Here is a 24,638-nt window from a genome sequence, read left to right on the forward strand (position 1 = left end):
AGGCGGGTGCTCGCTAACTGCACTTGTAAGCTACACACGGAGGAAATTATCTGGCGTGCGTGCATGTGAATGTGCGTTTGTGCGTGCGTACCGCAGGTGGATGAGGTATCGGAAGGGCCCTGTCCTTGGCCCCGTCGGCCGGGGGGGCGCTCGCGGGCGACAAGCGGTCGGGGGCCGCCGCCGCCAGCCGCCGGGGCCTTCGGAGGGGAGGCCGAGCGCAGGCGGCCAACGGCGGCGGCGGGCGGCACGGCGCCGTTGGTCCCGTGGCGGGCGTGGGGGCCGGGGCCCGGCGTGGCGGGCACGGCGGGCGCCCCCGCCCTTCGTGCCGCGGGCACCGAGAACGTTCTCTGGCGCAGGAAGGTGTGGTGCCCGCCCGGCATGTCGCGCAGGTCGTAGATCACCACGAACATCTTCACCACTGTCTTGTTGGGGTTGAACAGCGTCTGCTCGGGAAGGCGGCACCGGCACGGCGAGGGCGTCACTCCCACCCCACATTGGAATACGACTCTGCTGTTGTAACATGGGTATCACCAATGGCAACAATTATCCATGTATCTATGCATGTGGATGATGCACGTGGATGTGCGACTGTGTGTACGTTTTTGAGTGTGGATGTGTGCGTGCGTGTGTGAATCTGGCCACCCGAGTGTAATATCCGTTCCAGGCCAACACCGGTCTTGGGCATCCCCTAGGTCAACTCAGCCTTAAATGGGTACCTGGAAATGGTGTACAATCATCGGCACTGAGGAGACAAAAGCAGCCAGGTGTGGCGTGGGCCATAAAGACAAAGTTCCCCCCTATAGCCTTAACAGACTGTTGGGGCAAGTGCTGTTAGCGAGCACCTATGAAGGTCGCCACGGCACACGAGGGGGTGGGTGGCCAACACCACACCCGGCCGCCTTTGTCTCCCTAGTGGCGATGTTTACACACCGCACCAGGTACTCATTTGAGGCGGAGTCGACTTAGTGGGAGGCCCAGGAACGGTTCAGATAATCGTCACTGGCGTTGGCCGTGAGCGAGAATCAAACACAGGCCGCCGGGTTCGTAGCGCAGTGCTCACCGCTACACCACCACGAGTGCCATGTCGGCCTCAATAGGTGCATGTTAACGGCGCTCGCGCCACCTCCGCCGTACCGTCCGCGCGTGCGTGGTCTGCACGTGCGTGGTCTGCGCGTGTGCGTGTGTGGTCCGTGCGTGCGTGTTCCGCGTGCGTGCGTGCGCGCGCGTACCACTTGTATGGTGCCGGCTCGCGGAACGTGGTACCCGCGGCAGCCGTGGGAGCGCAGGCCGAGGACGCCCAGGTAGGGGGAGGGGGCCCCGTCGTGGGCCACCGAGAAGAAGGAGACGTGCACGGGCAGCACCGCGTGGCGGGGGCAGAAGGAGCCGCTGGCGCCCAGCTCCGCCGTGAAGCCCGCCACCGAGCCCAGCGCGGGCAGCCGCGCGTTCAGCACGCACTCCTGCGGCGGACACGGCCAGCGTGAGGCTCGGGCAAAGATCCACGGGTCGCAGCGCCTACGAAGGCCGCTACCGTGGCGCACGAGGGGGTGGGTGGGTGGGTCGCCAGCACCACACCCGGTCGCCTTTGTCTCCCCGGTGGCGATGTTAACACGTCGCACGAGGGTACTCATTTGGGGGTCAAGGAACATCACACGAGTCTCACAGCAAGTCATGCCGATTCTCACCGAACCTCGCCGAACCTCGCACGAGAAGATACATCGATCCTCACTGACACTCTGAGTCTCGCGCGCCGGCGTCGCTTGTCGAATCTCACTCACCTCGAAGTTGCCGAGGAGGCAGCGTGGGCTGCTGCCGGGGCCGTGCGGCGCGGGGGGCTGCCGGCCGCTCTGCTCGTCCGCGGGCGCCACCACCTTGGGGCTGCGCGACAGGCAGAGGGGCCCCAACGCACGACCCACGTCATCACCTTCGGTTCGCCACGATGCGCCGTATCGAGCGAGCTCCCTCACGTTCCGCGATTCTCTCTGCAAGCCGAGAGTCTTAAGCGGCGCTCGCCACAGGGGAGCCGACGGGCCTGGTAGTCTATCGCGGCTACCGCCGCGCCCGCGTGGGGGTGCTGCAACGCCCGAGGGAGTGCTCTTCTCCCCCGCCGTGAGAGATGTCAAAGGAGGGACGGGCCAGCGCGATCGCACGGCCAGGTCTGTCCCGACGGCGCTCTCACAAGACGGAGAACGGCCCACTCAAGCGGACACTACAGAGCTACCCCCCGAGATCCTTTCAAGTCACCTGGGTCCACGCAGTAGAGGGCACAACTGCTCTGCCACCTGAGAGTAGTGTCTGTCGCATCAGCCAAACTGATGTTTCAATGTCAGAGCTTAAATTGATCCAAATTAAGTGCGAAAACAAATTTAACGTGACGATTTGTCTCGTGCGCTCATAGGCGACCAGGCAGAGGCCATCAACTCACTGCACCTCGGAACCCGGTTCGACCGCGGGTGGCTGCCCGGTTTCGAACCCGGGGTCGCCAGCTCGGCGCTCGGACCTCCGGCACTCACCTCTTCACGTGCCCGTTCTTGTGCAGCAGCGAAGCGTCCAGGTCGAAACGCCCGGAGATCCCTTTCCTGAAGGGCACCTGCCGAGCACAGACAGAGCACAGGCTTTAGAAGCAGCTGGGCCCAGCAGGGCCACGTGGAATCCCCTCGGCTAAGTCGACAATAGTCGACGGCACAGGGGTGGACTCCGCATCAGGATCATCGAACGTGACCGCTGCTCCTGACGCGGTTACCTGGCTTGGCCACCTGAGTGTCCACGTCAGCCACAGGAAAGGAGAAGACTGGGCGTGGGCACCAAAGCGAACGCAGGAGAGACGTCGCCGAGGGGGTTTAAAGTTAACCGGCCGTTATGATCACTCGGCTAAAATTGGGGACGTGGTGTGAACCAACGCAAAGGAAGGCTTTTGTGCGGCTCCATCCCACGACCTTCCCTACGGGAGGAGTTCGGTGGTCTTTCAAGTAGCTCAGAGCAGTCCCAGCGTGATCAAGGTTTCGTGATGGCCGACGCTGACTCGATTGGTAACCCGCTGACGGTGTTTTAAGTTCCTGTTGGGCCCTACGGTAAGGAAAGGCTTCCCCGAGCGTGCTGTAGGGGAGGGAGGAACGCTCGTAGCATTGAGGGGGAGAGCCAAGGAGCGAAGCCTCTCAAGTTCACGGGGATGCCGATGATCAGAATCTTTGTTTAGACCGATGAGCTATGAAGCTTTTTTCTCACCGATGTCTAGCAGGGGCGGGCGGGCGGTCAGCGAGTTACGACAGTGAGCGACACGCACGCACGAAGAAAAAACGATAGGAGTGCAAAATAGAGAAAGAGGCAAGCAAGTCACGAAATATAAATAGAAAATATAAATAACCAAAACATTAAGTAATCGATTCAATAAATTATTTATACGAGTCCGGCTGAGGAGCGGCACGAGCGTGTAATCACAGCGCACGGCAGACGAGTTTGTGTGTGCGCGGCCTTACTGGGCTGGAGGCGGCCTGGCAGGCCGGTGCGTGGGTGGAAGGCGATGGCGGCGGCGGGCAGCAGCAGCAGCGGCGGCTGGGCACCGTTATCCAGCAGCCGGCGGCTCACGGGGCCGCTGGGGCGGGGAGGGCACTACGGCCGCCGTCCGGCAGGGCTGCGCCTGCACCGTCGGAGGATCGCCGACCGACCACGTGAGAAAATGTACGGTCTATAGCAAGAGGGTTTCTTCTCTCCGCCGTTGTCGATGAGATTGACAGCAAAGCACGAACGGCTATGGCTCCGGAGCCGCGTGCGGCTTCTTAAAGGACTGTTTCGCGAGGTCATTTATCAAGGAGGGCTGCCGTATCGTATTCACGTGCACTGCGGCTCTTGATACGTCGAGTATCTTTTTTTACCGAATTAAAAAAAAATGTATCTTCTTGTTATTTTGGTCATCAACCCCCGGACCAGTCAATATCTATCACCACTGTACCCAGCCGTTGTCAACTGTCGTGTTCATGTTGAGTGCAGCCTCGGTGCCAGGGCAGGGCTCGAGTTGACCACGAGGATGGGCACAGCTGAGGCAGGGTGACCGGGTGGCACGCGCTCGCCGTCACGCCGAGTCGGCAACGCGTGCCCCCGCCAAGGCCTGGCTGTGATGTTCCTGGCGGCGAGATGTTCACTACCTCGCTTGGGACACAGGAGGTCGTGGGTTCGATCCCGACCCAGACGCCTACTGTATATTTGGAATTTGCGTGTCTCTCTCTCTCATCATCATCACGGTGGCTAGGAGATGTTAACTACCTCGCTTGGTATACAGGAGGCCGTGGGTTCGATCCCGACCCAGACGCCTGCTGTATATTTGGAGTTTGCGTGTCTCTCTCTCTCTCATCATCATCACGGTGGCTAGGAGATGTTAACTACCTCGCTTGGGACACAGGAGGTCGTGGGTTCGATCCCGACCCCGACGCCTGTTGTATATTTGGAGTTTGCGTGCTCTCCCCATGGTCCACCGGTTTTTCCCTCCACGTTTATAAACGAGGTGCGTTTAGAGTATTTGGCTGCTATAAATTTCCACACGATGATAAGCCACTTCGTTGAGCTATCATTTGTGGCCAGGGCGCTTCTGAAAAAGAACTATATAGCTCAGTGGGCCTTACCTGGTGAAATAAAAATAGTTTAGTTTTTAAATGATAGTTTAGTTTGTGAAGCGGACGCGAGTAATGCGGGTCGCTTGGCATCACGGAGATGTTTGTGCCGTTGTGTGCCGGCCACTGTGCGTCACAAAGATGCGACCCATCACTTCTTCACTGCAAGACGGATATGTTGCCATTGAACACTTGCCTGATTAAATCACAAACGCTATAAGCAGATAATAAGTCTCTCCTTCATTTATCTGTCTCGCCACAATGATAATCAATATTTACGCGGAGAGACAGATGTATGAAGGAGGCGCATTGTCTGCGTGTATATACTTCGCTATTTATAATCTCCACAATGACACCCGCGATTGCTGGTGTTATGATTAAACGACGGTCCTTATGCAGACAGCCGACTGAACCCAAGCCGCAGACTCATCATTTTCAATCAAACAGCAAACACAAGTTACCCTCCATCACCGTGAGCGATGCCCCGGAACGAGTGCACAACGTAGACGAGCTGGAAGAGCGAGCGTCGCAATTTGGCGCGATGCAACGATTTGGCGTGATTAATCGTCGGACTCAAGATGCAACACGAGCGCACAGCAAGTCCGCTTAACGAACGAGGACGTATGCCCGCGGGCACTTGGGTGAAACATCCTGAAGCGGTGAGCGAGAGCGAGTCGGGAGAGTTTCCTGCCGAACTGAACTCGATTACGTTCAGTCGACAAAGCTGCCTTGGATGTAAAGAACGCAAACGTGGCACCCAGCAACGGACTGACACGGGGTCGAGCACTGAACTAAACTAAACATTCGCCGCGTGCGCTCACGGTTGCGGGCACGGCCCCTTGAGGTGGCCTCCCCTCGCTCGCACGCCCTTCCTGCCCCCCCTCACCTGGCAAGACGCGCTCTGCCCGGCGGGGATGCCCGGCGACGAGGCCAAGTAGCACGTGGACGCGGCCGGCACCAGCGCGGGAATCGTCGTCGGCGCCGCAGGGGTAAGGGGGCCGCCGGGCGGCCGGGGGGAAGTCCTGACGCCGTCGAGCGGCAAGGTGCCCGGGCGGGCCACGCCGCACTTGGCCGGCGGGGACTGGCAGGGGTCCGCGGCCCTCGCCGCCTCCACGGCCGCCGCGGCCTTAGGTCTGTGCGGCGATGGCGACGGCAGCAGCTTGCGCTTTACGCGCGATTTGAGCGGCAGGGCGGCTCCGCGCGACGACACAGGGGTTTCGCTCCCCCCTCGGCCCCCCGCAGCGCCGTCCGGCGCCGGCTCCTCGCCGTGCGGCGTCCACCGCTCCGGCTCGTCGCCCGCGAGCGCCGCCTCGACGGGCGTGAGCGGCGGCGTGAGCGGCGGCGTGCCGGCGCGAGCGTCGCCCGCGTTCTTCAGGTTCCTCCAGGAGGACGACGGGGGGGCGGCGGTGCCATCGGGGGCCGCGCCGGGCCGGCACCGCTCGGGCGCCGGCGGGGACTCGGCCTTGCGGCGGAGGTCGCGGGCGGCGCCCAGGCGCACGGCGCGCAGCGACGTCTCCAGCTCGCACAGGTCGATCTGCTGCGCGATGCTCGAGATGATCTCGCGGCTCTGGTAGATGGAGCCGAGCGGCGAGCTCTCCTTCGCCTCCCGCGCCAACTCCGACGTTGGTTCGGCGGCGGTGGCGGCCGACGCGGCAGCAGGTCGTGGCGATCACAGAGTAGTTCTTGGACAGCGCGCCGCGCAGGCCGCCCGTAGTCCTCCTCTCCGCGGACGCTTCCGGCGGGCACCTGTAGGGCTGCCCGGCGGGCCTGGGCCAGCACGTGTGGTGAGGCGCGGCGTCTTCCGGGCACTCTCGCCGCCGGCAGCCGGCAGTCCTGGAGCAGTCGCACCGCTCGCACGCCGCGCCGTTGGAGCGTATGTACGTCAGCACCATCTTGCCCACCGCCTTCTGCTGCCGCCGCTCGGCCTCGGGAACGAACCGGTCGTATTCGGCGCGGCACGCGAGCTCCGACTCCGCGTCGCCCTCCTCCGCGCCGTCGAGGCGGAGCCGCGGCGCCGCCCCCGGGCTCCGCCGCGCCGGGCTCCGCCGCGCCGGCGGAGAAGACGGCGGAGGAGGAGGCGGCGGCGGCGGCGGGGCGGAGGGGAGCGTGCACGCGGCACTGGACGGCCGGCGGGGCGGGCAGGCGCGGCAGGGCCGACACGGAGACGCGCAGCGTGCGCGTGCAGGCCAGCGCCGGCACGGGGAACACGTGCTCCTCCGGGGACTCGGCAAAGTCCTGCTGCGTGGCCTCGCCCGGCGCGCACACCCTGGCAACACGACGGGCACGTGGGCAGGGTTCAGCCTCGGCGCAGCAGGGCGGCGACGACGACCGCGACGCCGCTTCTGCCGCTGCTAGGACAAGGGCTACAACTCACAGTATGGGGCTGTTTAAACGTACAGATTTGTCTTTCGTAGACAGAGGGTGGGTTAGGGGTGAGCGGGTGTGTGGGTGTGCTGGGTGGGATTATGGGTGAGTGGGTGCTTAGGTAGGCGTACGAATGGGTTACTCATAATACGGGTTTTTGAGTTAGATTGCAGAGATATATAAATGTGTCGTTAAACCCGCCACCACCCGACACAACCAATTAGTAAGGTTTGTCACGTAAACAGAATGCGCCAATTCGTCACTAGTACACCACACCGGTGTGTTGGAGAGTCAAGCCACAACATTTACAATCTGAGTACGATGTTTCGTAATTACAACTAGCTTCATCTGGCGAAACGTCGTACTCAGATTATCAATGTTGTGGCTTTGCTCTCCAACACACCGGGGTGCTGTACTAGTAACAAATTGGCACGTTCTGTTTACGTGACAAACCTTACTAATTGGCTGTGTCGGGTGGTGGCGGGTTTAACGACACATTAAAACTTATGCAATCTAACCCAAAAAAACCTGTATTATGGATGATATTGGTCGCAAAAGCCTACTACGTGTTAAACTGAATGGGTTATTGCGCAGATTAGCAGCTGGTGACTGGGTTGGCATGCCAAATGGGTTGTTGGGCAAGTAGACTGGGGAATGAGCCAGACTGGCGAGTCAGTAAGCGAGCGTGTTGGCGGGTGAACGGGCTGCTCAATAAGGGGGTTATATAATGATTGAGCGGACTGCTAAGCGAGTGCTTTGGTGAGGAACCGAGTTGAAAAATCTAGCGAGTGAGCGAGCGAGCTGCCGCCAGGTCCTCACCGATAGAAGATGGAGTGGTTGAGCTTCCCGTGCGCGGCACTGAGCCAAGCGCTCAGCTGGGAGAAGTGGATGTAGGAGCGCACCGCCTGCAGCAGAGTCCCCTCCGACACGGCTCCTTCGCCCGGCCTGCACACAACGCGCACGCACGCAGAGCCCCACTCGTACGCCGCTGTCTGGTCGCGGACCTTGCTTGCAGGAGGTGGCGGCAGTCGGCGCCTGCTTTGGTTGTCGCTGCTAGCGGTGGCAGCCTGTGTCTGGATCGCCTGCCAACTGCTGGTGGCGGTGTCTGGTTGCTGCCGGTAGTAGCTAGTAACTGGTTGGTGACAGCTGGTGCATGGTAACTGCTGGTGGTGGCAGCTGGTGTCTGATTGGCAAGAGTTGGTGTTTGATAACTGCTGGTGGTGGTGTCTGGTTGCTGGAGTCTGGTTACTCGTGGTGGAGGTGGTGCTGTTGGCTAATGGCGTAACAACAGCAAGGGGCACCAGCTGGTGCATTTGCCTGTCATCTCAGTCGGTCAAGCCATGGCACCTGGATCTGTCGCACGACCTCCTGTCTGCGAGCATTCGACACTTCAAGTGGCCTCAAAATGCACCTGGCCTGGCGCAGGCGCCGTGGTGACGTCACCGTCACTTAGTGGCGAATGGCGGCATTTGGTATTGGTTGGCAAATGCCCGGTGACTGCTGCTGGTGTTAGCTGGGGACTTGCTTGCCGGAGCGACGGAACGAGGTGGGGGGGGGGGGATGGCGAGTGGAGGGGCTCACTCACCTGCGTGGCGCCAGGTGCAGGGCCCAGCGCTCGAGCAGCAGCGACCCGCGACCGCAGGGGCCCCCCTCGGCGTCGCCGGCCTCGGAGCCGCAGGTCCCGCCGTGCCGCTCGCCGCCCGCGCAGCAGCCGGCGCGCAGACCCACCTCCACCATGACGGGAACGGCGTTCCTCCACAGCAGCAGCACCCGCGCGCGGGTCAGCTGGTACAGCCGGCACTGCGCGCGGGCACGGAAGGGGCGCGGGGGCGCGGAGGTGTCTCAGCGACGGAGGAGGAGCGCGTAAAGATGCGGCGCGGATAACATTCACGTTTGGAATTGCGCCAAAGGGACGGAAGAGGGGAGCACGTGAGTTAGAGAACTTGGGCGGGATCACGGCATCTTTCTGAGCACCGAGGAAGGTAAAGCGTGGTGTGGGTAGAGGGCGGAGGGAGGAATAAATAACTGGGCTCTCGGCGCGCCAACCTATTTACACGAGACTGCAAATGAGTTATTTTTAAGTTTCAATCCTCTACTCGCCCACACGCACCCCACGCTCACCTGTTCGCTGCCGAGGCTGCACACAGTGCGTGCCGTGGCGGCTGGCCGCGCGCTGGGGGCAGTGCGGGCCCTCCGCGCGGCCCTTCACGGAGGCCTCGGGAGTGCGGCCCTCTGTGACGAGCTGCGTCAGCGCCACCAGCAGCTCCTCGGGCTCCCACTCGCCGCCCTCCGGCGGGGCGTCTGCACGGCACGGAGCGGCACCAAACTGTCAGCGTGGCACGCGCGCCGGCGCACTCGCTCGGCAGACCCACGGCAATCTCCGCCAAGGCGCAGCGGGCGACGTTCACACGCGTGGGAATCAAACTCGGATCGCCGAGCTCATAGCGCAGTGCGCTCACCGCAAACGCGGATAAGCACGCACGTAGTTGCGTGCGAACGTGGCACTGGTACGTTACGCACGAGTAGACACGCTCTACGTATACGTGCCCTTTGCCGGCACACACACATGTGTGTAGATAGAAAACAACAAAACCAAGATCCTCCGTGTAGCTTTTAACAAACTGTTCGGGCATGTTCTGCCAGAAAGCATCGACGAAGGGCGGAACGGCTCACGAAGGGGGTGGTGTGGCCAGCACCACGCTCGGCCGCCTCTCTCTCCCTAACGCCGATGTCTGCGCCCCGCACCGAATACTCCTTCAGGGCCAAGTCGACGAGCACGAGGCGGTGGCTTGGATATTCCTCACCGGCCTTGGCTACGGGCGAGAATCGAACTCGGCTCGCCGGCTACGGAGCGCCGGCGAGCTCGCCGCCACACCGCACGCGGCAGAGACGCACGCGCTCGCACGCACGCGGCTGTACACAGACGGTGGGAACCGGCTCCACGGCCGCGATGCCCATGGGTTATGCATGAGCTGGCGGCGCATTGTGAGACGGAGCCGACCCGGCTGCCTCGCACGACACAGAACCCCCCCCCCCCCCCCCCGCGGCTTGGCGGTGAGCCGGTTTGCCCTTGCTCGCCGGGCTGGCTGCCGGCTTCCCCAGGAGGCTGCCAGCCCGGTTCCTCTGCCCGGTCATCAATTAATCCCCCGGGGTGGGAGAGCCCCACGGTTTAACTGCGTCAACTAAAACCTCAAATGGTTGAATCCGATCGTTGAACCCCCCCCTCCTCTCCCTCCCCAAAACCGGACCCAAATGGTTGAGCCCTCCACGGTTGAATTCGCAGAAGTGAACTCCCGCGGTCGAATCCAATCACCGAACCCCCACAAGAGAACCCGATGGTTGAACCCTCATTACTGAATCTTAACGACACAATCTCCCTGCGGGGTTCAACCCGCTCCACCCCCCCCCCCCACCCTCATAATTGAACCCCAGAGTAAACGTATCATCCTCTACAACTGAACCGCATGATTGGACCCCACGGTTTTAATCCCCGGGGTTGAATCCCATGGTTCAAACGCCGCAGTCTAACCCCTATAATTGCAACCGGTGAAACCCGACGTGGCCGATACTCCCAGAATGGCGAATAAACAACAGCTTGGGGGCAGTGCCACAGGGCGGGCTTGAGGGGGGAACAAACGGTAGATTTCAGGTGCAACGACTCGGATAAAACTTCGCGGTCCATCACCGACGCAAACGCATGCGCCGACTAGTGGACAAGATGCGTGCACAGGTGAGTAACAATTCCAGGTGCAGTTATAGCGCAAAGCCAACTTAATTTTTTGTTCATCGCTTTAAATAAATAAAAAGTTTTTATCCGGGGAGTAGAAGCCACCACGTTGTCTGGACGGTAATGCTACCCCCCCCCCCCCTTTGGTACAGTGTCCAACACACGCACTCTCTCTCGCTCTCTCGCATGGAGGGGGTTGCACTGCTCTTGAAGGGGGTTGTGAATGAATTCTTCATCCTGTGAACGTAAACCGGGACAACGTTGGAGAGGAACGCTGCCACGGCCGGTGGTAGCGATGGCGATGGAAATTAGACATTGCTATGGCCAGGTGCAGGTCTCTCCGTACAAGCATAACTGTATCTAATCACAAAACGGTACGGATGTTATCCAACCCAGATAAAACTATTGGGATTTTAACAACCTTCCAACTGTTGAGTCAAGCTCTCTAACCAAGCCATTGGCGGAGCCAGTGGGGGTGGGGTGGCACGTGCCCCCCCCCCAATGATCCGATCGAAATCCCTAATTTCGATCGGATCATTGGGGCTTATTAGTAATAAATCGGCATTTTGAGACCCCCACTGCCACTGTGTAGCATATTATTATGTACCAGGGACTCTATGAGATGATAGTCCATAATTGGCAATAAGTAATGGCAGAGCAGTTATAAGTGACTCACAGAATTGTGCGCAGTTGCGTATACAGGACACGACTTCCCTGAAGGCAAACACCTTCAGCGAGCGCGATGCCGATCACACAACGCGGTTCGAATTCGACCCTCGATCGATGGCTGCGTCATCGCCGCACACGCGTCGAATAAAAAGCAAGGGACAAGTCCTTACTTACTAACAACTCCCATCATTTTTCATTGCTGGAGGGGTTGCCCCCCCTACCTGATAATCCTGGCTCCGCCATTGAACCAAGCCACTGTCGGATATCTCCTCACGTCAGTATTTCAGCGTGACGGTGCCATAGAAACATGTCACCGGCAAAAATATTTTATTTCATATTACATGTTCCACAAAGCCCAGTTGTGTCCACAAAACAATGAGACCCTTGTATGTTTTCATTGTCTCTTCTTTAAAGAGGTTTAATGCCCTTTAATTCCCTTTGTCATCGTGTTGCAGTGATGACAGCCACCCAATGCTGAATTGCTCCGAAACACGTGTTCATAGGCACTGCTGATGCCATTGTTTTGACACGTACATGTATTGTTATTTGCCTCCCAGTGAGCATTTACTGACAAACAATAATGAGACACGCAGGTCCCATCAAGATGCAGAGACGACACGGTGGCTGTGAATATTGCCTATGAAGCGGAGTTCACGCGTAAAAATGATGACAAGGTGGAACATTAATTAAATGTCATATAAACACGGCGATACACGGTGGGCAGCAAAGGGGCATCGCAGCAAACTCCATCGTCTAACTGCACCATGCTCACACACCTGTGTTGCCCCGCCGTCACCAAGCCGAACTGACAAGATTGGTACACCCAGCCTGGTACAAGCACCAAGAAGAAGACATCACTGCCACCTCCGATGATCACGGCCGGCTACGTACGGTGCCAAAGAAGTTCAACGTACGTACAATCAGCGGAAAATCGTCAGCTGTTGCCGTCTGCCCGTCCGTCTGTCCTTGCGCGTGCGCGCTCGGCAGGTTTAACCGTGGCCTCATTGCCGTGCACCCAAACGCGTCGGCGACAAGCCGGCACTTGTAGAAATTCCGATCCTACCCGCCGCCGCCACCGCCACCGCCGCCGCACGTCACGGTATTTTCGGTGAAGTTACCCGAACCAAAAAAAATCTAAAGCAAAGGGAGCGCGCACGTTTACACACACGACCTTTTCGAGGCTTCGCGTTCAGACGCACGTTTCCGCCTTCTTCTTCTTCCGGAGTATTTTTAGTTCCCCTCCACGATGGCATTCTAAATATTGCGGCGCGGACATTCCTCCCGCGCACACCAAACAATACCTGCCCGTAACGCAAAAGGCAGGTGAAGACATGCCTTGCACACGCGTCACCGTCGCCTAGACGTCACGACAACGGCACGTGCAGGGGGATCGTGGTGGCGACTGGCTCAGTCTCACCGGCTGCACGCACAAGGGTTGACATTTCCACCTAAATCCGTCACCGCACGTGATCTCTAGCGTGACTCGCTCGTGCGCACGCACGGCGGAGGACCGGGTTATCCAAGTAGTCGGCACGCTCCCCGGTTATTGCATACGTTCAAGGAAGTGTACTCACGCAAGCCGAGATGGCTGATAATTCCACTGTCATCAATTAATCCTCATCATTAACAGCGGCACCTCGACTACCATTCACACGTGGCACCCACATCAAAGCCACCAATATAATCACCAACCACAGAACCTTCTCCACTCTACCTCCGTGCGTTGTTGAAGGAGGACAATAGGTCAAAACGTTGCCCAATCAACGCGTTTTCTTTTTAAAGGAGCGTTCCTGATGAATTTGTTGAGATGTTTTCTATTATTTGTGAGAGTGCACCACTGCACAACGAAGTATCACAAAATGTCCCCCCCCCCATCTCGAATTTTGTCCTTCCCCCGCACCTCCAATGAGCAGGGTTGGCTACGTCGGGCACGAAAGAAGTTCAACGTGCCAATTAATAAGTAAAAAAAAAACAGGCACCAATGCATCTATACGGGAAAGTCTAACCTTCGCAGTTACGTGGTTGATAAAAAAAATCAGACAGATGCTGAATGCACAGCCAATATGAGAAATGCTAAATCACGCCTGATTTATCACCTGCCTGCGTGACTTGGCTTGAATTCTAAGCGTGTACGCCACCGTGCGGGCTCCACACTCGATCACGCAGCAGCGCTCAAGCAACAGGGAGGGAGGGAGGGGAGGGAGGGCACCAGAGCTCTGGAGGAAGACAAGAGGCTGACGGGAATCAGGGAAGCGAATTAAGCACCTGGGGTGTTGTGCACGGTTGTGTCTTTCCGTCTGCATTGTCAAGAAGCAGGTTCGTTACATCTTTTATTGAGAACAACCAGGCGATGCTATCAGACGAAGGCAGCGCACGTTTCTTGTCCTTCCCCCACACCCTCCCATTAGCACGGTTGGTTAAGTAAGTACGGTGCAAAAGAAGTTCAACGTACAAGACGTACGAACAGAATGTTAAAAAGCCTTACTCGAACATCATTGCTGCTAATGATGATGGACCAAAGAGTGCCCCAAGACTATTGCTAGGGGAGTCCTGCATTGGGATGTTTGGCCAATATCATGAATGTGTGTTGGCATGTGCGGGAAAATGGGCATCAATAGAAAATAACGATTCAGTGGCAGAAATTCTCTGTCTAGGGCAAGAGCTACTATCTCTAGAGCAGTGTTGGCATTCGTGGTACCTAATTGATCAACCACGGAAATAAAGATACCATAAGTTTATTTCATACCAGAACTTTAAACCAGCACACTGGAGGTCTCAGACAGGTGGTTATAATCATCGGAATAAGAAAACTTCTTATACGTAAATTTGCTTACCCGCCAAGGGTTCTTCCCAGTGTGTTGTGAATGAGATATCCACCATCAGCTGTACCAGCTGCACAATCACTCACCAGGACACAACCGCATTTTTTAAAACAATTTTTACCAAAATAGTTTTTGGTAACCTGGTGTACAACCGTCACACACACACACACCACGCCGTAACCGCACGAATAACAACAACCGGTTATTTTAGAAAGTTGAAAAATATGACGATACATCTTCAAATCCAGTGCATGGTCAACCCCCAGTTGGCTGAAAGTTACGGATCTCAGTAGGCAAGAGCAGAACTCCAACAACCGCAGTGACACAATCGAGCGGGCGTTCTATTTGTGCTGTGGGGAAGTAGCCTGTGCTGGTATTGTACCCTTGTTTCACACTCCCCAGATGTCACGCATCAACGTGGTTGTTGCGTCGCGTGTGTCATCACCCCGCATCCCGCGTGCGAGACACACGCGCGCACACACACACCTGTTGGGTAGGTCAAATGAGTACCTGGTGCGATGTGTAAACGTCGCCACTAGGGAGACAAAGGCGGCCGGGCGTTGTGCTGGCCACCCACCCCCTCGTGTGCCGTGCCAGCCTTCATAGGTGCTCGCTAACAGCACTTGCCCCAACAGTCTATTAAAGGCTATAGGGGGGTCTTTGTCTGGTAATCTCCACCCTCCTTTGTGAATCCATTGCTGGATGAAAGCCTCCCAAATGCCGCAGCGGTCACTGGCGTCGTTTTTTTTACCACACCTTGCCACGCTGAGCAGTGCGGGTCGCTAAACTGGAAGGCCCAGGAGGTGTTTGGATGTCACCCGCCGCCCACGCTAGCCATGGCCAGACAGTGTTCGCGGCGCCTATATTATGGGGCGAGGACAAGATAAAAAACACACGTTTCTAACAGGTTGTTCTTGAAAGAGTTGGATTTGTCTACGAAAGCGAGGTTTCCTCCCCACACCATTCTAAAACAAACACCCAGAGAGGAAGCGACAAAATATCCCTCAACTGGCCTCTCAAGGTAAGAGTCGGAGGCTCTCCAGAGCGAAGGTTTCATCAGCCCATCTTATTTGATCAGTTTGTAAATCCAACGCAGAAACAAAACGATGTACGGTGAAATATACACGAGCCCGTGAAATGGAACTTGTCAATTCCGCCCACTTGCTCATCTGCTCGCGAGATCTTTCTCTGCGACTGACACTATTACAGAAGACTGTACCCCCGTCACAGGGTGTCTCAGCACTCTTGGCTATTCAAAACGATACCGACGATTTCCAACGAATCACGCTGACTTTACGCGTACAGAATTTAACAATAAAGTAATAATTTACAGCCAAATGAAAACGCACTGTCGGACAAAGGCCTCCCCCCTCAGCCGGCTAACGTCGTGTTGGTTTGGGGGTCGTTTGACCATACTTCACCACTCTTGTTAGTGCGGGTTAGTGGAAGGTGGACCCAGCACTGGTTTAGATATTACTCGTCACGTAAGTACGTATGTATGGATGTTGAACTTCTTTTGCACCGTACGTAGCCAACCGTGCTAATCGGAGGCGCGGGAAAGTCACTGAAGTTAGCCGTGGTTGGGAATGGAACTCAGGTCACCAGGTTGATAGGGACGTGCGCTAACCACCGCTCCACCCGCTTACTCTGCTTGTGTAGTAATATGTAGACATCGCATTCTGCTAACGAATGAGGAATTGGGACTTTTATAATTAGCTGTGCTTGTAAAAAGCAGCGCATTGGCAAACCATGACAAAACAGATTTAATTAAATGTCCAAGTTGCGCTCCTGGCTCCAGGGCATAATGTAACGAATTACTCGTCTCATTCAACAACCCCCACCAACCGCGCAGACACACACACACAGGGTGCGCTCCGAAACACAGGTTACGCGACAGGTCTATGTCTCCGCTCCTTCAAGGGGTCTGCATTACGCAGCCAGAAGACGGCACACTCCGACGATGTGGTTCACTCGCTGCCCACGCTGACCAGTGTACGCGGTGTCTAAACAGTGCCGTGCCTCTGCCCCAAGTGATGTGAGGGGGGGGGGGCGTGCTGGTGCTGGATCCTCCTAGCCACGCGGCAAAGCGTGGTGGCTCCACGCACATCACTGGATGGATCTGCCATCGGTTCCCGACGACTCCTCCGATGCACGCTTGAATGTGGATGATGGGATGAATTGGACGCTCAAAACCTTTTAGCCGCATTTTCGAGAGAGAGAGAAACAGAGGTTGATTGCGTGGAGAATCGGAGTTTGCAGGGATGGGTTACGCGTCGCCGTTTGTACAAACCGTGCGATCAAATCACCCAGAATGCGCCGGATCTCATCAGATCTCAGGAGATGAGCAGGATTATGATCCCGGATAGTGCTTGGATGGGTGAGCGCCATGCATTACATACAAGTGGCGGGGCGATGTATGCACGTATGTACGTTGAACTTCTTTCGCACCGTACGTAGCCAACCTGTGCTCATTCGAGGTGGGCAGAAGAGTGCAGTGTGACAGAATGCATTGTTGTACTGTATCTTCTGCGATCTCACGTCTGCGCTCCCCGCCTTCGCAAACCCGCGCTGACCATCACGGCGAAGCACGGCCAAACGACCTCACGTGACGCGCGCACACGGAACGGACAGCTGCTCATCCAGCAGCGGACCCACAAAGGCCTGTAGTCACAAACTGAAGCTCTCGGTCCGCACAAGCGATGGCTGTACCCCGGCGCTCTGCTCGGTTGGGGCCACTCGCCGCCGCGCAGCCTCGGACCCTTCTCCCCGCGGGGAAAACAACGCGCACAGATGAATGAAGGAATAAACGACCAAGGGGGCGAATTAATGAGCACGCAACGAACAAAGCGAGGGCTGAAACCGTGACCTGCGCGCCAAAGCAGACGAGCGGCACTACGTATAGAGGCCTTCACGGAGTAAGTAGGGGAAGAAAAAAACCCAAAGCCATGACGGCTAATTGAAGGCGGTGTCGAGAGTGGGACAGCCTGTTCCGTGACACCCATTACTGGCTTGCCACCAAGACGTCAAGACCGACTCAGGGTCGTTTCTCCGACGATTGTGGGGGCTGTCGTCGTGAGCCACGGGAGGCGGCGGAGGAACAGAATCAGAATATTTATTTATACTCCAGAAGGAATTCGATGAGCTATGAAGCTCTTTATTAACAGATGTCCAGTAGGGGCACGGGGTAAGGACGTTACAACACCAATGCAAAAACACGTTAGGAGTGCAGTACAAGAAAAGTAAACAAATCACCCAAACACATGCAAATACAACACTAAACCATCCCCATCCTACCAGACAAAGCCCACCGAGGTGTTGTTCAAGAGTGACCTGGCCACAAATGATAGCTCAACAAAAGTGGCTCATCATTTGGACATTTATAGCAGCAAAATAATCGAAATATTCTCAAGGCGTGTTTCTGAGTGTGAAAGGAAAAACCGGAGGACTCAGAGAAAAAAAATCCACGCCGAACACGGGGAGAGAGACACTGCCAACTCCAACTACACACCCTCCGAGCTGCGCCGGAGAAGACTCGGCGATTTTGCCCTCGCTTCGTCGTGTTAGCGGTGTCGTTTTAGCCGGTACCGTCTGCATGAACGTGACGGACCGCATTCTGCAGAAAACCATTCCCCCGAAGATGAAATGCCTCCCCGAACGAGCCTGTGGACCACTCGGATGTGCAAATCACTCCCGCCACGATTGTTCGCCTTTCTCCCATTTAATAACGGGGCCATGTGCCAGAAATATTGCCTTGTGCTGCGCCCGAGAGCACGTCTACCGCGGAGGTGTTTCGATGGGATCGGCGCGTGGCGCAGGCGCTGGGCGAACTGTTGCGCCGCAGGATCGCGAGGGATGGCGGCGGCCGGGGGAGGCCTTCATCCAGCGGTGGATTGATCGGGGGCCGTGTTGACATTTCTCAGGCGTCCCCGCCTCGGTCAACTTAACTTAAAAATCAGGCTTTAATATCCAATTTATCGATCGGTGAACAAAAGTGTCTCGACATAGAAATTAATGAAAGACACCCGCCCCCCACTCCCCGCCACCGCCGAAGAGCATCTTGAGTAAATGTTTTGCCGAATGAAGGTTGTTATTGATGCAACGCTGCTGCGCTTTGTTCTGGCACCACCACCACTACCGCCACTCCTTTGTGTAGTACCGTGCCGTCCTCAATACGTGCTCGCGAACAGCAACTGCCGCAGAAGTCTATATTCGAAAAGGCATGGGACTCTTTAAGTGCGTCTCAAGCCGTAATGCTCATATATTGCTGTCCAGTGGAACAAAGCCCGGCTCTACACTAACTGCCTTTTCATTAATCAACGAGAGCAAGAGAGAGAAAAAACGAAATCCACTCGCACAACTGTAGCCCTTCATTGTCTAATTGTGAATCGGTGCCCTTGAATTTGCGTGCGTCGTGTTCAGCACACGTCTCCGTGGGGTTTAATCCCAGGAGGGGGACAGGCGATGAGCGTGGCGGGACAGGCGATCAGCGCGGCAGGGCGCGTGGAAACTCACTGCTAAGAAAGCAAGCTTCGAGGTCGCCTCTTTATTTCATTTATGTCACGTGCGTTTCGGTTGTATCCCTCACCCCCCTTGTCATCCCTTCCCCCTTACTTAAAAAAAGTGACCCTCACCCCTTTTGGACCCCTCCCATACGGTTTGGGGCAGTGAGCCCCGTTCCCCATCTTTCTATCCCCTACTTTTCATAACCGGTTTGGCTTATGTGTTGACGGTGTGTGTGTACGTGCGTCACGACGTGATGCATCGGGCCCGCACGTTGTCTCAATTCTCCTCGTAAGCCTCCTCTCCCAACCCCCCCGCACCCCCCAAGCTGCGAGCGTCCGTGGCACAGCCGACAGTCGTAATAATAACGATGACGATGATGATGACGGTGGCGGCATCATCCTCTACGAGTCACGCACACGAACCGCCGTGTCTACCACCGGCGTGCGTCAGCGAGAGACGGCGGGTCACGCCATCGTAGACTGAACCGCCGTCGCCCTCGGCGCGCAGCAGGGGAAACAAAAAATCCATCGACGTCTGGCACAGCTGCTGCCAACGTCAAACGGAGTAAGATGCAAACAAAACCTCCGAGTGGGATATCTACTGCTTGGTGATTTTTTTGAGGTGTGCTTCGAGTCACCTTGTCGGGAATTTAACAGCTCTGGAGAATATCAAGAAAAGGTTAACTCTGCTGCGGCAAAGCCAAGCTTAGCTCACGGGGCTGCTGGGATATTTTTTGTATATTCATTTTAAAAAAAGTGCTTTCTTTAATGACATAGTAAAAGCATTTCTAACGTTACCTCCAAAGTCTTCACAGAGCCAACGCACAATGCTGCGCTCCTAACAATGTCAAAATGCTGCACCCGGTTGCCCTTGCTGCTCTTTCGTGCGGCCGCCCGTCCCGCCGTGCTCCGAACGACGCTGAGCGGCGCCGCCAACGACGACCGCTCTTGAGTCCTCCGACTCCTAATTGGAATTGCGGCAGAACATCTCAACTCAGCACGGTGGCACCTCCGTGCGCAAACGGGGGGACACGCGCCCCGGTTTCAGCCAATCGGAGGCGGCACTGTGTTGCTATGCTCGCTTAGGAGGCACCCCCACCACCCACCCCCCTCTCCCTCTGCGCGCCTCCCCCCCCCCCGGCCGGGCTGCACGCGATACATACAGAGTGACCGTTCATACAGAGTGACCGTTCAAGGTGTGCGCGCGTGCGAACGTGCTCGTTATGATTCATAGCAGCCGCCGCGGTCAGATAGTGGCTCTGTTTGCTGTGCCGTGTTCCGCGACGTTCCGTAGCGCAGCCACACCGACCCGCCCGCAGACTGCAAAATTTGCCGTTTGTCCGTGTTTATTCTTACACTTTGTACGGATATCTTTAACCCACGCCGGCAGGACGGTCGATGGAGCCGACGCATCTCCGTTGCGTGAACGTCAAAACGTTCACCTGCCTGCAAGGAGCAGCGGTGCGGTGGTGGTCATTCATAGGGGCAGCTCTGACAAAGAACTGCAGATTGCACTTTCCCATGGCAGGGGCCAGCAGCACCATCCACTGCAAGACCACCGCTGACTTGCCAACAAGCGGCACTCCATCCACAGCGCGGGGCTTGTAGCACCCGCGCACACGTGCCTACGCAGACCGCGGCATGTGCCAAGGAACTGTTTCGAGGCACCAAATGTTTCTTCAGAGGTCCAATAACTCTTGGAGAATTGGGGCCAACGCACAACTACACGATGACCAAATCTCACGAAAGACGCCGCTAGATATTTCTCAATCAATTATAACAAGCTGGATAAACGTACGGAATAAAAGCAGTGCTATTCAGTGAAGGCGCCATGGATTTTTGATCTATATATGTTAATATTAAACAGATGCAAAATCATAACATCATGATTTGTTAAGGAATGCACTAAAGGGGGCCTTGAAATCTGCTGTTTGGCTTGCCACTAGAGGGCACCACTGCCGATACAGGATCCCGGTAAGTTGGTGTTCCACCTGTATCGCAGTGAATCAAGCCCTGCCTGGCTATTAATATCCACACACATCACCGGAACAATACGATCCCTAGATATTAACGACTCGATAGATCATTTTTTGTATCATTGGTGCCGTTGTGGAGAGTACGAGTAACACGATAACTAATTATACAAGACACCTCCATTTCACATCTGTCCCTCAACATAAAAAATAAAGGTATGTTTTATTTATACAATCCCATCAGTCACACGGCCTTCTGGCACCACAACATTTCAGCAGCATTGGCTCAATAAAACCAAACTTGAAATAAAAAACAAAATTACATTTCTGGGTTGTAAACAATAGTGTTACGTCGCGTCTCAATGCAGCAGCATCGCAAACGAGAATCATTCATCGCGAATGCACCATTGGCCGATGTTCGTGCTCATCGCAGGCAGGCCACGTGCGTGCTTTCCCACCGACGCCTGTGGCTCGAGGCACAATGCCCAAGCGTCGTCTCGAATGCCACGTCTCAGACGTGCGCGCACTCAAACACGAGCGCCGACGTTGACGAGGTCGGGGACGCTGGCACGCACGAGGCTTTGGCCCGCGACGCGTCCACGCAACAGGTTCAACGTCGTGCTTCGAGAAGTCTTCCCCGTCGTGCCCAGCGACGATATTGACAGGAGCAGTTCAAACCCACCCGCTCCTGAGGGGTCCGTGCGGGCTGCCTCGGGTTGCTAATCCAAAGGCGAGTTTCGCACGGAATCCCTCCACGGATTTCGTTGAAAAACTCTCACGAGCGTGCGTCTCATTTCACGCCACGGAGCCCCCCCCCGACCCCGCCCGGAGCCATCGGCTTCCAACATCGGCCAAATCCCCCCACTGCCCAGGGTCCGAGAAGTGACGAACGCTCGCGTGCAATTTTTACCTTAAAACAAACGACGACCACGACAAACAAAAATCACAAGGAGGTAAGCACTGTTGAAAATTCCGTGAATAAAATATTATAACATAATATTTTTATAATGTAATGATGTTATATAATTAAATAACATACAAGGAATTAATATATAATTATATATTCACGTGATATATAATCTGTTACAATTATGTAATGATACTATATTTCATAATGATTATACATAATAATTGTATTATGTATAATTAGATTATCAAGATTATAATCACATAAAATATTAAATTACGGTGAACAATGTGCATACCATAACCGTGGCGGCTACAACAGAACGACAGTTGAATCCGTGACAGCGGTGGCTGTGAGTTTTGTCCTGTAAACATTGGTTTGAATGCGAGCGAGGGTGCTGAACAATCGCAGAAGGCATGACCGCACACGCCACCGTCACAATCATAATTCAAACGCACAGTAAATTCACGAGCCAGCGCACGGGCCAGCCACGCGGCTTTGCCTCGTGCAAAAAAAACACAAAAGAATACTAATCACCGCACTTACATGTCATAGTTTTTTTGCAAAGGGCAATTTCTAATTTTCCAGAGGAGGGAACGCACGTGAGCGCACGTACGCAGTGGCGCTGGACCAACGGAATCGGCAATTGCGTCCAAGAGGCTTGGGATGTCAGTGGGCCTCCCAGTCAAATAATCTCCACAAAATATTACAAAAACGAAAGCGACATGGTAGGGAAAAGTCCACGTTGATATTTCTCGCAAATGGCATCCCGAATGCGCTATCGAAATGACGCCGTGGAACCATGGAATTTCCTACCGTAACTCAAGTCAGAAGGACCCCCCCCCCCGCCACCCCCGTATGTCATGTCAGGAAACAGCCCCACAGACGAAGACGCCAGCGAACCAATTTTAAAAAGGGCGTCAACCTCGAGCCCTCTCTCCCCTCCACCTTTTCACTCGGCAGCGGACTGACAAGAGGGCCTCCAGTAACTCGGCAGCATTCGGCAGAAATCTAGGCGGCGTGAGAGGCCAAGCATGGAGCGGCGAGAAACAGCAAAGCCGAGACAACGCACACAGCTCTGACACAGCACCTGTTCAATCCAATGAGGATTTCTGTGTAATCCACCGCCATCTGTTCGGGGACTAAAGAGCCATAAAGAGAATTGTTTTTCTTCCAATTTGAGTTGGGGGCCAATTAATGATCATTTTAAACCGAGTAAGCGCCCTAAATAGGTAAAGTGCAGCGCAAAAAAATACGGCGGTGTAAGCAGGTGGACGGCGTACACACGCATTTCTGTTTTGTTCGTAGCAAACATGATATCACGTCAATCACCTCCTCCATTTTGTACTCCCCAATATAATTAAAATATTACTTTTCTGCGTATTTTAATGATGGATGATTCTACACGTGAACTGTTTTCGCATAAATCCGCGAGAATAAAAAAAATCTACAACGCTTTAAAATTAAAGTGCAAGTCTCCAGCACGGCTGCAGTGCGAAATTATCTGCTCCAACCATCAATGGAACAACCACCGTGGATGTGCCTGCAACCGAGACACGTCGGAACGCTTCAATCAGCGTACGCCCTCGCAACGCTTGAAGTGAACGCTGCGTTCCCTGTGATTGGACTGGTCGAGAGCGAGCCCATGCATCTTAGCCCACGGTTTTCTCTCCCTTCCCTCAATCCGTCGGAGCGGCGCATGGTCAGAGTGCTCGACTCACAGCTGCGAGCACCACTCTGAAAGTTATCGTTGTTTGCTTTGCTATGAATAGCTTGGCCCCAGCAATAATATTGTGGACTTTCAATGACGGGCTCAAGGCTGTCAAGGGACAAGCGCTGTTCTGCCCCTTCGCCCCTTCCACGAAGAAAGACGCGGACTCTTTTTGGCTAAACGTTTTCACAATTGCAGTATTTTTTTTTTAGTCAGCTGTATCCTGGCTGTGCGGTCACTGCCTAGGCAGAGAACAAAAGTAACTGCAATTTAGGACCTTTGGGGCCACGTCACACAAGGGCACACTGGACTGTGCTCGCTGAGGCTGCTCGGACGGGCAGGCGGTTCTCAAGTCGCGTCTGGATGCTGAATAAACCCTCGGAGTTGGGCTTCACACAAATGTACACTGCACGTACGTGTACGATCCAATGATGGATGGCAGCCTCCCAGTGCTATGGCGGGTCACACGTTGCACAATTAACCCTCTCCCGTTCCGAGACGTCAGCAAGTCGCAGGGTGTGCAGGGTGTGGTGGTCCCGTTCGCCGCTGAATTTCGGAACTCCTGAGCGGCTCGGCGTTCATTTTATTTAGAGAGGTGTGGCGCCGTTGTTTTTAAAAAAACATTGTACTCACCGCAGAGAACTGGAACGACACGACCACCATACTTTACGATAGCTGGCGCCAAACTGTGCCACACGCCCTCCCGCATGGCCTTTTGTGGGAAATCCTCGGTACCGATAAAAGTTATTTTATTTTAGTTTTTCATTCCAGTTCCGCTTCGGTGACGTACACGTACGTCTTCGGAATGGGAAAGGGGTTAAAAATCTCAAATAAACTAACAGAGGTGACTGGTTGGCCGAGAGTTGAGAGCGCTGAGCTGGCGTTGCCGAGATCACGGGGTTCAAATCGGGCAAACAACCAGGGTGGTGGTTTCTGAGCCCAGTCAGATGACTGCACGAGAGAAAAAATGCAATCGCAGTGTGTTCATTGTCTAAATTACAACTGTGAGAGTTAATAGATATCTGCTTGACTGCGATATCATTTCCAGGACATTAATGAGGCTGACGTGTAAGGCGCTGCGTGGCAGGAGAGGGATTGCCACATTGCTATGGCAGGGGTCAATCTGTCCATAGGATGACCACTGGTATCTATTTTATCGACCGCCGCAAGGATGATGGGCTGTCAAAACCTGCCTCGGATTTTTTTATGCGCAATCGCGAGGTTCGCAAGTTAGAATATACATAACCATAATTGTTAAACAATACGTGTAAAAAACCCCCCACAAAATACTCCATAATTGGCAGGTCTATGACGCGCAACATAATACTGTTTTCACGAGTAAAATTAACACTTAAGTGGCGA

At 55.4% G+C, this 24,638-nt stretch overlaps 1 protein-coding gene across 1 annotated transcript in view; it reads right to left on the reverse strand.

The window, feature by feature from the left end:
- Nucleotides 1-24,638, reverse strand: part of ATOSA (atos homolog A) — a 78,081-nt gene that overhangs the window by 6,486 nt on the left and 46,957 nt on the right. Inside the window, 12 exon segments of the mRNA XM_061553317.1 lie at nt 92-119; nt 254-443; nt 1,230-1,457; nt 1,776-1,875; nt 2,511-2,587; nt 3,474-3,577; nt 5,073-5,112; nt 5,488-6,264; nt 6,267-6,867; nt 7,785-7,910; nt 8,551-8,765; nt 9,076-9,266. Coding sequence (XP_061409301.1) covers nt 92-119; nt 254-443; nt 1,230-1,457; nt 1,776-1,875; nt 2,511-2,587; nt 3,474-3,577; nt 5,073-5,112; nt 5,488-6,264; nt 6,267-6,867; nt 7,785-7,910; nt 8,551-8,765; nt 9,076-9,266 — 2,677 coding nt within the window.

Source organism: Lethenteron reissneri, chromosome 18 (genome assembly GCF_015708825.2).
Source record: "Lethenteron reissneri isolate LAM-NWPU_2019-01 chromosome 18, ASM1570882v1, whole genome shotgun sequence".
Classification (NCBI taxonomy): Eukaryota; Metazoa; Chordata; class Hyperoartia; order Petromyzontiformes; family Petromyzontidae; genus Lethenteron; species Lethenteron reissneri.